The sequence below is a fragment of the Catharus ustulatus genome, chromosome 1 (assembly GCF_009819885.2).
Source record: "Catharus ustulatus isolate bCatUst1 chromosome 1, bCatUst1.pri.v2, whole genome shotgun sequence".
Lineage (NCBI taxonomy): Eukaryota > Metazoa > Chordata > Aves > Passeriformes > Turdidae > Catharus > Catharus ustulatus.
Genome location: NC_046221.1, coordinates 123,842,999 through 123,859,224, shown reverse-complemented (window position 1 = coordinate 123,859,224; position 16,226 = coordinate 123,842,999). Strand labels below are relative to the sequence as shown.

Below are 16,226 nucleotides of genomic sequence, written 5' to 3'. Positions count from 1 at the left end.
GCCGCGGGTGGCAATGGGGGATGGATGGATGGATGGATGGATGGATGGATGGATGGATGGATGGATGGATGGATGGATGGATGGATGGATGGATGGATGGATGGATGGATGGATGGATGGATGGATGGATGGATGGATGGATGAATGAAGTCCCCGGCGGGGCAGCGAAGCCCGGACTGCATTTCCCAGCGGGCCAGGACTACATTTCCCAGCGGGCCACGCTGCGGGCGGCCGGAGGCTGCGTGGCGCAGGGGCGGTCGCCCGGCCCGGCCCGGCCCAGCCCAGCCGGCAGCCGTGCCCGGAGGCGAGGCGAGCCCTGCCGGCAGCCGAGCCGTGCTCGGAGCCGTGCGGTGCCCGGAGCCGTTCGCTGTGCCCGGCGGTGGCCATGGGGCGCCTGGCAGGGCTCGGTCCCGTGGCGGCCACCGCGCTGCTCCTGGTGCTGCTGCGCTGCGGCTCCGCCGCCTCCCTGTCGCGGCGCGACCTCGCGGCGGGGCGCAATGACAGACCCATCATCGGTAAGGACTGACCCATCGTGGGTGAGGGCAGACCCATCAGGGGTAAGGACGGACCCATCGTGGGTGAGGGCAGACCCATCGTGGGTAAGGAGCGCCGCTCTCCCTGCCTCCTGCTGGGCACGGAACCGTCTCCCGGAGCGGAGGCTTGGCTAGAGCTGTTACGAGCGGCGTTACGGTGTCCTGTCTAAAAGCCAGGCTTACCTGGGCGAAGTTACAGTGCCGGGCAGTCCTAGCAGGGAAGAAGCCGAGGCTTAGTCAGGTAATGTGTGTTTATGTGGCGCCTTATAATTGATGCCCCGTTGTCTCGGTGCAGTTCTCCGGGCAGTAAATGTATCGCTGCAAGCTGGCATATAGGAAATGGGAGCTTAATTAATTCATTAATAGAAGCACGAGTCTTAGGAAGCTGGGGTGGTTTGGGCAGGAGAAGAGAAGGCTCAGGGGTGACCTCACCGTTCTTTACAATTGCCTGACAGGAGGTTGGAGCCAGGTGAGGTTCGGTCTCATCTCGGCAGCTGGCAGTAGGACAAGAGGACAGAGTGTTAAGCTACCAAGGGAAGTTTTAGGTTAGAATTTAGAAAGAATTTCCTCACAGAAGGGTTGATTAGACACTGTAATGGACTGCCCAGGGAGGTGGTGGAGTCACCATCCTTGGAGGTGTTTGAGGAAAGACTGGACGTGGTGCTTGTTTCATGGTCTAGTTGACATGGAGGTGTTCATTCGTAGGTTGGATTTGGTGATCTCAGAGGCCTTTTCCAACCTGATTGATACAAGATTTTGTGACTTTTCTTTCCGTGTGTAGCATTTGCCATTTGTATGGTGCTAATTTTCTTCCTTGGGTCTTTCAGGGATATTGTCACAGGAATGTCACTTTGATGAGTACCAGCAATTTGGAAGGTCTTATATTGCTGCTTCGTATGTGAAATTTGTGGAATCTGCCGGTGCTCGAGCTGTGCCAATAAGGTACATTTTTTTAATCCTTAGGAATGGATAATAATTGCATTATGTAAGGTATGTACCATTTTAGATGCACAGAAAATAGTTCTTCTGCTTTTCTGAGCGTTTATTGCTCCTCAAAGATCATTGAAGATGCCACAATTCTCAGAGAGTTTTACTCTGAGTAAAAGCAGAGTGGAACATGTACTTTTTAATACTTCTGCTTACATTACTTGTCTTTCTTTAAAAAGTTCTAATTTTTTTTCTTACCAGTAAAATTGCCTTCTGCAGTTTACATGCATAGTTTTTGAAGTTAGCTGTTATCAGTGTCCAGTATAGTGCCCCACAAACACATACAGATACCTAGATAATAGATATCTATATTTTCACACTTTGTAGCCCCGGAATTCAGGGACTCAAGGAAGGCTACCAGTACTCCTTTCAGAAAACAAGGTCCAGTTCAAACTATGAGCCACTATCTCCTTGTTGTTTGGTTAAAAAGTAGCAGAGTAAGTAACAGCTGACAGTACAATACCAACACTTAGCTATAAAATATTAAGTGCACTGAGACCAGATGATGAAATTATAAATTTCGGTACTTAAAAATAATACCAATACAACTGCAGAAAAATAAAATAGGATGTATCTACACAGTCCAATAAAAGCACCATATAAGTGCCCAAATTTAGAAGCCAGCATTCCTCACATAGCTGCTGGAGCTTTCAGAGTGTTTATTGGCCAGAAGCTTCACCGATGAATGGATGCTTCTAATTCTGGCAATTAAGTTACTTGCAGCAAAGCTGAATACTTTCACTTACACCCAGCATATCAGTTCTGCAGAAGTGTGGCCATCTGTGCTGGTTTTGGCTGGGGCAGAGTTAATTTTCTTCGTAGTATCTGGTGTGGGGGTGTGTTTTGGATTTGTGCTTGAGCACAGGGTTGATGATATAGAGATGTTTTTGTTATTGCTGAGCAGAGCTTACAACAGAGCCAAGGCCTTTTCTGCTTTTCGAGCTGCCACGCTGGCAAGGAGGCTGGGGGTGCATGGGTGTGACCCACTGTTTGCAGCTCTGCCCTTCTTGGAGTCAGTTGGAAACCGGAGCTGCCGGTCTGCAGGAAATAATAACCATGCCATTCATGTAAATAGTAAATTTTTCAAGTGTCTTGCCAAAGGGTCTCAAAGTATCTCATTAGGAACTCTACCTGACAGGGCCCTGTTTTCAGTCTTGTGGATTGAACTGTTTCAAGTGAAATGTTTCATTTGATTTCTGTCCATTTTACTCTTTTTAAGCATGCCTTCTGCATATTTTCTGTGTCAGACATTTCTGTTGAGTAGAGATGATATTTTCGTGGTCAAGTAAATGTACATCGTATGTATTCTATAATTATTTTTTGTGTTTCAGATTAAATCTTACAGATGAAGAATATGATAAAATATTCCACTCTATTAATGGGTAAGTCTTGAGCACTGTTTTTCTGTTGAAAGGCATGATGGTTTTGTTTTTGAGCTCTGCTGTGTTCTCAAGAACATTTTCTTCCTGCTCTCTTGAGAGGTTGTGCTGGGCACTGCAGACATGAAAATATATTCTAAGACACAGAATGCGTTATTTTATCCAGTATTGGTGCTGCCTTTCTTTCCTTGGGGAACATGTCAGATAATCTGCAATAGTGCCAAGAGTGATCTTGGCATTCCCTTGTGTTTGTCTGCAAACAGGGAGAAGTGGCCTTATAGTTATGAGCAATTTTGCAAGTGAGATACTCAACTTCCTCTTCTTTAATTGTCTTCCTCATTTGCGTGTCACCTTCATTTTGATGTTTAATACCACTTACTTGGTATTTCACCCCTGTTTCCCTTTCTTCCCTCCTTCAGTCCTTTTCACATCTCCTTTATTATAAAAGTTTCTAATTTCTAGTCTCTTCTACTCTTTTCTCCATGTATGCTCTCTCTCTTGCTACTTGAATGGTGTGTCTTGCCTGTTGTGATTCTCTGTCTTAGGTCTTTGTTAGAAAAACTTCTTGGTTTTCAAGGGATCTGTGGCAACTGACCACCCCTCTGTTCTTCCTTTTCAAATGTGGGATAACATGAACTTGCCTAACAGATTTTATTGTGGACTAAGCAAAGCCAAAACCTTTTATGTTTTTTAGCCTTGTGCTGAAAGTCTACTTCAGAAGAGTAAAATCAGCTGATGCTACACTTCACAGCCCTGATGGTCTGTGAGGCCAGAGCATGTGACTGGGCTACTTGTAGATGAGCATGAGATGAGATGAACATCTTAAACCATGAATGCATTTGTTAAGCTTATGCATGTAACTGGAATGTTAATCAGCATGTGTAGACCTTGCAGATTTAGACGTTTGGCTGTCTGGGCAATGTGCTGTCCTCCTACATCAACATGCCCTGAACGCTAAGATGTGGGTCTTTGCAGTCTTGTGCTATAAGGGAGCGTTAAAACAGTAAAGCTTTTCTCTGCTGAGTGCTCTTGGAGACCAAATAAATAATTTCCTCCCTTTGTCATGTCTACCATCTTCACTCTGGTTACCAAAAGGGCTTTCCACCAATGGAGTCTCTCATTGTTTCTACCTCACCACCTAAGTCAATGCAGGAGAAGTGTTTGGCAAGTAGATCCACTTTCTTTGTCCTTCTGTCCTTGCAGTCAGAAGTCAGTTGAGTTTGTGTTATGTAAGTGAGTGAGGATGGTCTATATTTCCATCTGTTTCTCTCCACTGTTGCCTGTTGGCTTCCACGATAAAACTGTGTGTAAATAACAAAAAGGAGTTCTGGAGGGAATGACATTTATTCTGTGGAAATTCAGAATAAGAAGGAGCTACATTGATCTTTCATATATTTTCTTTGAAGTCAGAAATTGCTTGCTATTAAATGCTACCTTCTTAAAATCATAAAATTTACTACAGTATAGACATAATTTTATGAATGTGCTCCTGAGGTAGCCATTGAAATGCCCAGTGGAAATCAGCTCTAACCAGGTGGTGATACTGGAATACACGTAGTTGCATTTCAATCTGCTTATGACAATGTCAAGCCATTATCATTGCTACTTAATGGGTTATTTCCTTTTTGCATTAGCAAAAATGATGATCAGTTTTCCTAATTAGTATAGTCCAGATTTTGGTTTGAACAGGTTGAGTGAATTTTCTATCACTTCCAGGTAAAGATCTCCTTTAAGATCCTACACTTTTAAGGTAAAGATCACTTGTCTAATTAGATCTCTGAAGAAACTTATAATCTGGCCTGTTTGAAAATACCTTCAGCTATATTAATTTTCAGTGTTGACACTGGGAAGTAAAGTTTTTTTTTATTTTTGGGAATACTGCTTTTCCACCAAATACTTGATGGCTTTTACATGAGCCTTTGCATTATTCACTTTAAAAAAACCCTGGTCACCAGGGTTTAAATGCATGTTTGCTCTGCAAATGTTTGGGATCATTTGAGATGTTATTTGTTTCTAACTGCTTGTTAGTGTCTCACTGACAGAGATTGTTATTTTCAGAGCACAGAAATGTAGAGGAAATCCTACACCCCTTTTGGTAAAAAAACAGCAACTAATGGATGTGACTTGAGTAAATCCAATTGAGGTTCTGCAGCAGTGGGTTAAGGAATGCTCACACATCCAGTTTTGTTGGTTCTGCAGGCACTGTTCCAGTCACTGTTCCACAGTCAGAAGAGGCTTCCTTTATTTTGTGTTACTGTTTCTGATGGTACTTGATTATTTTCCATGTCATCATGTGTTCATATGAATTCTCTGCTAGACTGTGCTGAATCTTTTTCTTCTGTGGTGTTTTTTTGGGTTTGGGCAGCCACACAGGGAATTGCCATTCCTGTTTATATTTTGTGGTGGAAAAATCTTGTGGACTATTTCTATGAAATTGTGCCTGAGAGTCTCTTCCTTAGCTCTATGGGATCCTTTGTGACCAAAGGTTATGGTCAAATGTACTTTTCTTCCTTTTGATAGGAACTTTAGAAGGTCACTATGCCAGGGCCACAATTCTATTTTTCTGAAACTGAACAGAAGGAATTATGATGTGGGCTGGAATTTTAAAGTGGTAGTGAGAGCCAGCTGTGAGTCAGAATAGGAAATTACAGTCATGGCTTGCAACCCTTTTGTATGCCAGCTGAAATCTGTGTGTTTTATGTATGTACTGTTTACTTTCTTGATCCATACTTTGTGATAGAATAACCATTCTTCAGTAGGAGAACACTAAGAACACTGTGATTAAGTTAAAGACTGAAACACCTAAACTTAGCTGTCTACCTGTGCATTAGCTGTCCAAACTCACGTAATTAATGGAAGGCTAGCCAGTCCAGCTAGTGGAACTGTCAGGGCTGTTCAGCATATCCACCACTCAGGTGTCTGCTCTGGAAAACCTATTTGAATCTCCAGTGACTCTCCTGACTGAATCCCTGCTGTCCATGACAGGAACATAGATACCTGTCTGTAAATTTCTGAAACTTAGACCTATATTGTACCTTTAAAACTATCAGACTATTTCAGACTAATGCTATCAGACATATCTCTGTACATTGTCTAGGTTTTGGGTAGATCACTGTTGCTAATCATATTCTTGGATGTTGCCTTTCAGGGTACTTCTTCCAGGAGGTGGTGTGGATCTTAGGACTTCAGAGTATTCAAGGGTTGCTAAGATATTTTACCACAAGGCCTTGGAGGTAATTACTAAGGAGAAGTTGGTTCTTGTTACTATCGCTGTTCAGAGATCAAAATGTGGGGTTCATATTTTTCACAGTTTTGCACTGTCATTCAGTGGGTTAACTATAGGCCTGAAAATAGGTAGCTTATTTCTTGCTTCTGCATAAAACTTCTGCATTAATAGCTTAAGATTCAGACTTGTGACACCCACTCCTGCTATATGTTATGGTCTTAAACTCCAAGGTTCTTCAGGTGAGAATGGTATTGTTTATTCATTGTACCTTTATGGCTCTGTGTGAGCTTGGCAATGAGGAATTGCTCTTCCACCTTTGCTGCTGGCTTTCCAACAACAGGCAAGGAAGGTGCAGGCAGTGGCATTCACAGGACCAGCCAGCTGCTGCAATTCAGTAATTGAGCTCCCTTTGCTCTTCAGCCCCTGTGGCACCAATGTCTTTATTCTTTTGTCTCTCTTTATTTGTGGTGAGTCTTGCAAAGACTGTCTCACTTTTATGTGAGAATTTCATTTGTCTCTCTGGACCTGCTCACTGTGTGAACTTCAGCCTATGCCTTGGTATTCAGCACTGGGGCAAGGGTGTCTTGTGGTTTGTTGTATGGTTATGAAATTATGTTGACATTTCACAATTATGAACTGAATTGCTTATGTCACTTTATGATCAGAGAGAGAGGTGTATTAGCTGGTATATGTACTACCAATGACTGAAAGGCAGAAAATAATATTCAGTTCATCCTAGTTCTAACAAAGGAGGGCTTTTTCTTTGCTGTTTGTGATAATTTTGTGTTTTGATTTTCATCTTTCAAATCTTAATTAGCGCTATTAAATGTTGCTAGTTTTACTTATGTAAGGTAAGCTACAATAGATAAGAGTATCCTTACAAGTACAGAATGACTGAATTTTATCTTTTTCTAAAACATGAGGGGTCCTTTTCATTTGTAAATGTTCACAATGAGAAATTACTTTGATCTGGCTCTTCTTTAATATGAATAGAGGATGTGAAATGCTAATCCCCATTAAAGTCAGTAGAATTTTACTAGTTAGGCAAAAATCTAAATGAAATATTGTTTTCCAGCTCTTAAATTAGTTTTTAAAATGTGATGTCTTGAATGGTGTTTAATACGTGCTTAGCCTCCAGAGTCTAGTTTATTTTTTAGAAAGGGAGAGGGGAGCACAAAGTCTTTGTGTTTCAGTTGTAATTTCTTTTAAACTGTAGCTTGTTTTTTATCTTCAGTAGTTTTAGTCCTCACTTGCAACTCACTGTCTGTCTTTCATATAAGTTCAGTGCCTCATTATACATTATGGATGATCATGAAGACTCTGCAGCCCTATCAACCTGCTTTCTGTACATCTTCCCTGTTTTGCTGTGAGAAGAAGTAGCTCTGTGGGCTTTTACTACCATGCTGTCAGTAATGCAGTAGGGGAACATTATTATTCTGAACCTACCATTTCAGCTTTCTTAAAAATGGCTTTGAGCAGCCGCTCTTCGGGGGTGGTGTGTGTGTTGTGATGTGCATAACTTAAAAATATTCAGAAACAAGTTATGAAAAACTAGTCAGATTTCACAAAAATATGAGGAGTTCTGAAACATTGCAGTCTCCAACATATGCTTGATATCAGTTGCAAACCATTAAAAAATATAATTTCCACTGCATGTATGCACCATGTGTAGTTAGGTCACTAGAAACTAGTTGTGTTCTTGGTTTTTTGCTTTATTTTTCTCCCTTTTTCTTTTTTTCATATTGTTCTCACACTCACCTGCCAATTTTTATTCTTTTGAAAATGACTGCCACTTTTTAATGTTACTTAAATGTACATTTTGTCTTTTTGGAACACAGGTCTAAACCTGCTAGGTAAACAATCGTATAGGTATGTCATGTATGACCACAACCATGCTAGTAGTAGGATTCGTGTTTTCTTAGTACAGTTGGGTGGGCATAGGCACTGCAAAGGTTCTTTGCTAGGTGATCATAGCATGCTTTGTAGAAAAACATGAATTGTAACAGGTATACTTTCCCTCACAACTGTGACAGACTTTCTGTGTGCCTTCTAATGATTGCTTCTTTTAGAGAACTGTTGCCATTTTGTGGTTTCTGTTTAGGCCACTCTCAGCATTACTTGTAGAACAGAACTGTCAAATCAGTATCCACATTAGACTCAGTTTGCTGCTTCAAAACACGTATATATCCTTTAGCCTTTGTAATTTAGGAGTGTCTCTAAGGGAATCTGTGCTTATTTCAATTGCAGTTGAACTGTTAAAATTCCTGTGGTAGCAAGTCATGCTACTGTAGTAGTTGTACTTCCCACCTACACAAAAGAAAATTAAAAGAGTTGGAAGTTCTTGTCAGTCAATTTTCTGTACATTTTCATTACTTTTTCCTTATGTTGTTGCTTTTATTTTGTAGGCTAACGATAAAGGAGATTATTTCCCAGTATGGGGAACATGTCTTGGACATGAAGAGCTTACATATCTCACAAGTGGTGAAATTTTACTTGTTAATACCAAGACAAATGGTTTTTCACTCCCTCTGAACTTTACCTCAGGTGAAAAATTCATTTCATCTCATGTCTGAGTTTTGCTAAAAGGTGTTGTGTTTTGTTCATGATAAATATCAGAGGAGAATGTCAGCTTCCTGATGATTATCTTTTGTTAAATTTTATGTCATTAAGTTGCATTGACTGTTTTTGTCAAGTCAGTGCAGCTGTCACTTCTTAAGCAGAGAAGTGAGCACAAACCATTTGAAACCAACAGCAGTCAGCAAAAACCAAAGTTGAGTCATTTGAAAATTCAGACCTACAAAATAATGTCTGCTTTTTGTTACCAACTTGAACAAAATTCACAGCTTCAAAACCTATTAAGCTTGGAGAGCAAGTGATTTTAAATTTTTCAAAAAATGTCTTTCCTCAGGAGGAATAATAGCATTACTGTCCCATTTGAACAGTATTGAAATCACAGAGATTCTTTGAGATAGAACTGTGTCACTTGGCAGTTCTTGTAAAGTGATGCTCTGTTGATACTTTACCCTTTGTGAGTAATGAAAAAAAAATGTAGCATTCACAAATTCTGTCACTTGTGCTCATTGTGAGTGGAAAGGCTGCTGCAATGAGTGTCAAAGAATGATGCTTATTTTAGTGAGAACTTTGCTACCTAAGTTGAATCCTCTCTGGGTCAAGACTGGTAAACAGTAGTAACAGCATATTGGAAATCTCTTGATTTCCAACTGATATTTCTTGTAGGATATTCTAAAATAATAAAGATTTACTTCCAGAAATGTCTAATACAGCATTTTATTAATTGTCTTCTGTCAATATAAGTCCAGCAGAGACCAGTAATGGAAAATACAATTTTTTTCTTTGTAATAGCTGCAAAAGACAGTAAAATGTTCAGGAATTTCCCTGATGATGTGTTATACGCACTTGCTACTGAACCATTGACATCAAACTTTCATGTATGGAGCCTCTCCATGCAGGTATTTGATCTTTTTATTTTCTGCATACAAACACTTTTTTTGTTGTTTTTAAAACTAGAAATAAATAAGCAAATAACACCTTTTCCCTCTTCCCCTTCTCCTTATCACAGAATTTCACCAATAATGAAAAGCTTCGTAATTTCTATAATGTTCTGACCACTAACACTGATGGTGAAGTGGAGTTTATATCGACCATGGAAGGTAAGGAAATTAATTTCATTTGGAAGCTGTGACTGTAACAACCTAGTTCTTTAGGGGTATTGTGGCATGGATGTGAAAATTGTTAAAATAGCGGGGTGAGCACCAGCCCTGCCAGTGCTATGAAGAGCATTTCTGTTTGCAGGGATATTTTATCTTCGAGTACTGTGATCCTTATTACTCCTCCCACCCGCCATTCCCCTCCCAGATGTGCTGTTACACTTTAGCACTGGTGTATTTGAGCGCTGTGAACTACACAGTGCTTGTGCTGCACTGCTCAGTGCAGTGTGCCTCTGTCAAGCCCTGCTTTCCAGCCTGCCTTGGCTTGAATTTCCCCGGTGTCCTCGGTCTGTTTGCTGCATGGGAAGAGCTCTGCAGGCTGCTGAGGGAACAGCAATATCCCTCATCCCCTTGGTGGCAATGCTGGTAATTGGCCTCCTCCAAAGGCCTTTTGCATGACTTGTTTTGTCTGTCTCACGCTGGGCTTGCTCAGCTCAGGAAACAAGCTAGCTCTTCAGGGAGTGTTCTATCTTGATGAGTGCACCGCTAGCAGCTCTACCGTAGGGCCCAGCTGTCACCAATGGGATTCTTCTGTGTGGCATCCTGGCTGGCCTCCAAAAGAGAAGAACAGCACTTTGATCAGCAAACCTGATTAGGCTAATGACAGGCATCACTCGTGCCTGCAAGCGGTTTGTCACAGAGCACTTATCAGCTGCTGTGCCGCTATTCCCTGGAAGGGAGCTAAGGACTGACCCCCCCACATGTATCAGATCTGACCAGAGCAGATGGGAGCGTCCCCTGGATTGACTGGGCCTTCAAGGAGTTACTGAGACTTGGCTCTCTCTCATGGAACTGGCATCCAGTATGGCTGTGAATACTGAGTGATGCTGGCAAGCAGATAGGAAGCTTTGAGACTGGTATACTAGTGCGTATGTACATTAATTCTGAAATAATTAATCAAAAAAGTTATGTACAAGTATTTTCTTGCGTGCAATGAGACCCTTCTTTTACAATATCAATTTATTTTTCTTCATTTCTACTGTTACTTTTAGAGTTTTTCACTTGCTGTCTAAGCTTTTGTGAAACTATTGATAAGTGAGGTACATTTGTAGCTTATCCTCTGAGTTTATTTTCCAGTAAGATTAATTAATTGCATAATTCTTAAGGCATACATCTTTACACACTTTGTGTTTTGTTGTAGCGTACAAATATCCAATTTATGGCCTGCAATGGCATCCAGAGAAAAATCCTTTTGAGTGGAAGGATTCTCCAGGCATTCCACATTCGCCATCTGCTGTAAGAGCAGCGTATTATATGGCTGATTTCTTCGTTAATGAAGGTAAAAAGTTTATTATCTTGATTATAGTTATAGTTGATTATAGTTATTAAATATCAGGGGTTGGAGTGAAGCATTACTGAAAACCTTTGAAGACAACAGACTTCCTTATCAGCTGTCAAAGTTCAGTACCTCATAGTGCTTTCTGAGAAGATCACTCTGCAAGCTTTATAGGCTTATAAACACCAAAGGATACTGGAAGTAGAATGGCTTAGTGACAGTAACATCAAAAGGCCAAACATTCCACAAATTCTTTTCACTAGGTTGGCTCTAAAACGTTGTTCTGTGACTTTCTACCATTTTAAAATATCCCTGTAACATTTTGGCCTCTTGCACAAAGACAATAAAACAAAAAAAGTACTCTGTTCATAATTCCAGGGCTTCTTCAGTTCCAAACTGGCTTACAGTCCTTCAATGTGTTCTCAATTTAGCTTACAAAATGCATACACCAGGACTGTAAATAGGGCTTGGGTAGTATGGGTGTCTCAGAGGGGTACAGTATGGTGCTCTACAGTTGTATACTATAGACAGCACAAGGAGATTTTGAATTTTACAGAGCTGCTAATTTTTTTTTGTTTATACCTTAAGAATCTGGAACTAATGTGTAACATTTTGATAGTTTATGACAATTCTAATCTGTTTACTATAGATAAGCAGGACATAAAAGAGGAGTATTTGAAGGAATCAAACTTTATTCCTTAATTTATTCCTACCAAATCATTCTGCCTGGGCTAGTTTATGAAATTATCTCCTTGATGGGGATTATGAAGAACATAAACTGGTTGCATTTGGTCTCTAGACTTGGTCTCAAATCAAGAGTCGACTTAATGAAGAAACTAAACAGTGATGTAAAGAAATGCAATTTGTGCTGACCTCTTCAGTGAGAGCGTAGAACTAAAGTTTGCATTTCATACAAATTCAAGGTGCTTTTTTGCATAAAGTAGTCCTACTCCTCTTTTTATAAATGTAGCAAAACCATTTTGCTAGGGAACTTAGGGCCAGGCAGAACTGGGCCTCTGAGCAGCCTGGTCTAGTGAAATGTGTCCCTTCCCATGGCAGGGGATTGGAACAAGATGATCTTTAAGGTCCCTTCCAATCCAGGCCGTTTTATGAGATGGCAGACTATGACAAAAATAAGGGGGAAATAGGAGAAAATACAGTATGAGTCAGGCTTTAATTTTGTAGTGTAATACTAAAATGCAGTGTGTTCTCTGGCTTTGTTTGCTGCTTTCTCTGGTATCTGTCTGCAGACAGTATTCCTAATGGAAGTAAGCTTGCTCAGGCCATTATCCAAGTTAAGTGGGGCAAAACAAGTGCCAGCTCTGCTTGTAAATCCTGTTGACACACAGCATGTGAGTTCTGTTACATACTTGTACACATCTAAGGAGCTTGTGCAGAGTGCCACACAGATGTGTCACTAGCTTTAAGATCTACTGACCTACAATTGCAGTAGAGAAAACTTTCTTCAGCCAGCTCTGTCTACCCCCATCTCTTCTACCAAATCTTAAATTACTCTTCATTGCCTCCCCAGTCTTTTGGGGAGGTAATGAAACATAAGCTGCTCCTACCGAGTACTTCATATAATAACTTTGCAATGAGTAATTGACATTTGTAGCTAATTTAAGGCAGAATATCTTCCCTAACTTTGAAAATAAACCACAGGATGAAAAATGTAAACTGCTTTCAACCAGTAAAAATACACTCCTGTGTGATCAGTTAGTAACTAAACCATTCTACTGAAATATCATTTAAGTATCCATCCATCATTAATTTTGACTTCTGTAGAGTTGCCAATGTGATAAACCAGGGGAGGATTCAATTTTACTGTCCTCACCAGCACAGTCCATGCAGCTTTCAGTAGGGGGATACTATGATGTGTTTCTTTCAGAGTTAAAAGTACTGATGTTTCTGCTAGATACTGCCTATATCTCATGGATAACTATTTTATACAGTCTTGGCTTTAAATTCTCCCTCTCCAGTAATAAAATATGCTTCAACCAGTTTTCTGAAGGTGTATCTTCATGGTTCTTCACATACAAGCTACTGTAATTCTATTTGTTGTTGTGCTATACAAAATAACTTACTTTGCCAAGATTAATGTTACCCTCCTCAACAATATTTAAATGATTTGTACTTTTGCAATATTTTACAGCCAGGAAGAGCATGCACCATTTCTCCAGTGAAGATGAGGAAACAAAAGAATTGATCTATAATTATAATCCAGCTTACACGGGAACATTTTCTGCATTTCAGCAAACCTATTTTTTTGATTGAGTATCTTGTCAAAGGTGCAGTGTTGCTATTTATAAATGGAGTTATTTGCCAGCCTTGTGTAATTAAGCTGATGTAGTGACAGAAAGCTAGAACAGTTTCCTTTACAATGATTCATGCTGTGTATCTTCTGCACTATTGAAACATGAATATATAAATTTACATTCAATAACATAATGATCATCTTGGATCATACTTTAAGGCAAGCTACAGAAAAATGTATTTTTCTTCCAGGAAATAGGACTTGATTATGCTTATAAACTTTGAAGTAATCACCTTCAGTACAAGGAAAAGCTTTCATATATTTTAAAATATGAGACTTACCTTTGTAAAATGTTGTGGGCTATGATAACACTAGACACTTAGATACATTGTGTAGTAAAATCCTGTCCTTTTCAAATGATTTAGCAAATGAGACTCTTGGATTTGTCATGGATGTGTGTATGCAGCCAAGCTCTTGACAGGGACTCCTTTGTCATTTCAAAAATTGACCAAAATAGTAAGGCATGATAGCAAACATTCTTGCCTAGGAAGCACGTCATATCCCATTTGTGAAACTGTTTCTCTTGCACATTGAGCATTATTTGTAGTCCTTATACCTTGTGAGGCCTTTATATCACAAATATCATATTAAATAAGTAAGTTTGGAGGGCTAAGAATTTGTCTTGGAGTAAGTGGAGTCAGCAGCTGGATATGAAATGCAGACATTCATTCCTTTCTATTTAAAAGAATGTAAAACTAACTTTTTCTCAAAAGTGTCTGACTTTTCCTGTAGCTGGATAGAATTTTCCCTTGAAGTCAAGAGGTAATTTGCAATTATCTTAGTAAACAATACTTGTCGTGTTTGATAGTTCAGTGCAGCTAGAATTTAAACAGCAGATGAATGTATGTGAGAAACCTGTTGAAGGTGACATAATGTGATAATAGCAGTGGTGTGCAGTACACTGACGGTTTTTTCTCTGCTTTGCTCCAGACTTGGTCAAAGTTTTGTTCTGTGGTTTTGTATGTTGTCCAAAAAGGAACTAAGATTAGACAATCAGATATAATTCTCCTCTCTAGCATAGCTTCCAAACTCTTGTTTTAACATTTACAAGGATTTGGAGTTTATGAAGAATTCAGGTTTATAAACTTCAGCTCTTTTTTTTAGAACCTTATGTTTCTCAGGTACCATATGTGAATAAATCTGGTAAGTTTCTCAGGTTTTTCAAGTAAAGCACTCTCTAATTTGTTCTTTATCATGAAGCAACTGCATAAGAGTATGTGAAATGCATCAGTTTAAAGAAAAACAAAACAAAACAAAAACTATGAGGAAACATTAACTGTGACTAGCAAGAAAAACACTTCCAGGTAATTACAAGCTTAAACATGAGATATTTTTCCATTTGTCATATCAGCCAACTTAGTCAATGGTTATCTTTTTAATATAGGTAACTTTATTAACTGACTCCTGAATAGAACCAAGTTGAAAAAGAGGGTTGTGCTCTACAGTTGCATGTAAATGTAGCAGCTGTGATACTTTGAAACCAAGTCCAGTCTTCGTTGTTCAGGCTGTGTTCTTTGGAGTAGCTCTAAGAATTTGCCTAAGTAAGGTGGGCAGGTTTTAGCCTTAAATCAGAGATCAATCTTGCAAATGAAATGTCTGCAATGGTAGTAATTAGTTCCTAAATGTCTAACTATAAAGAGTATTGTGTGTAATATAATGAGAGAAGTTTATATATTATAAATTTGTATGTGGCTTTCCTTTATACCCTTTATCTTGTGGAGCCTTATTTGATGATACGCATGATTTTTCTATGATACATGAAATAAACTTTCATTCAAGCAGACTTGTATTTTTATCATCTTTCAGATACCATAGGTGAAGCACTGACAACAGTCATTGTCTTCTTGTTTTCGTCTGTGATAGTCATAAATCAGGAGGTTACAACCTGTGTCCGCTTTCTGTGGTCATGCCAGCAAGTCAGGGTCAGGATGAGTGAGATCATGGCCCAGTACAGACATGCCCAGAGCACAGGTACCCTTGCCCAGGGCTTGAGCTTAACTACACTTTAATGTGGCTTCTGGGACCAGGGCAGGAGCTTTCCAGAAGGCTGCCCACAGCTCATATTCACAGAGCTTTTCCACAACTCCTTCTCACAGAGCCTTTCCACAGCTCCTTCTCAGAGCAGGCTCCCCCCAGGGGCAGTGTTGGAACTTGCTCGACGCAGGCAGCCAAACCCCCATGAAAGTGGGAAGGGGCTGCAGCACTAATGGGGCTCTCAGGGTTCTGAAAGCCATAAGCAAAGAAATTTCTGTCTATTCCTTATGATATCCAATAATAATAGGATTATAAGTATTATATTAGTATTATAATACCCAATGCCCAATGTTCTCCAGTCAGAAACAAACTACAGGAACTCCAAATTGTCTAGCAGTCACCTAACAGCAAGTTTAAAAGTTTGTTTTAAAGAAGACCTCTTCTCTGTGTTGTACAATGTTTTTTCATTGCACAGACAGAACTCCTAATACAGTTTTTAGGATTAATGCTAGAGAGAAGAGCCTGTGACCATACTCACAGTTTATCGAGTATGGTGTATGAACCTAACCAGCTTGCTTGTTGCTGTGTGGGAAGAACATCCACTGATCAGCAAGGTAACCCTAATATGTGTCTTGCAGACCAGATTAAAACATCTCTAAGAAAGAAAAGTTTGAAATAGTTTCCTCCTTGGAGTATTCTGCTCTTCCCACTAGATGGCCTCCGAGAACCAGTATTTTCTGCTATTTTGTAATCGGGTGTGGTTGTGTCTCTCTAAAGTTGAGTAAGATATTTACTGTACTATGATATGT

General features: G+C 39.9%; 1 protein-coding gene across 1 annotated transcript; it reads left to right on the top strand.

Moving 5' to 3' along the window:
- Positions 1 to 317: 317 nt before the first annotated feature.
- On the top strand, positions 318 to 15,226 carry GGH (gamma-glutamyl hydrolase). The gene is made up of 9 exons (XM_033071891.1): positions 318 to 515; positions 1,361 to 1,475; positions 2,852 to 2,902; positions 6,048 to 6,132; positions 8,531 to 8,669; positions 9,489 to 9,595; positions 9,706 to 9,796; positions 10,995 to 11,132; positions 13,282 to 15,226. Exons 1-9 carry the CDS (start codon positions 386 to 388, stop codon positions 13,401 to 13,403), a joined length of 978 nt encoding a protein of 325 aa, XP_032927782.1. The 5' UTR covers positions 318 to 385; the 3' UTR covers positions 13,404 to 15,226.
- Positions 15,227 to 16,226: the final 1,000 nt, after the last annotated feature.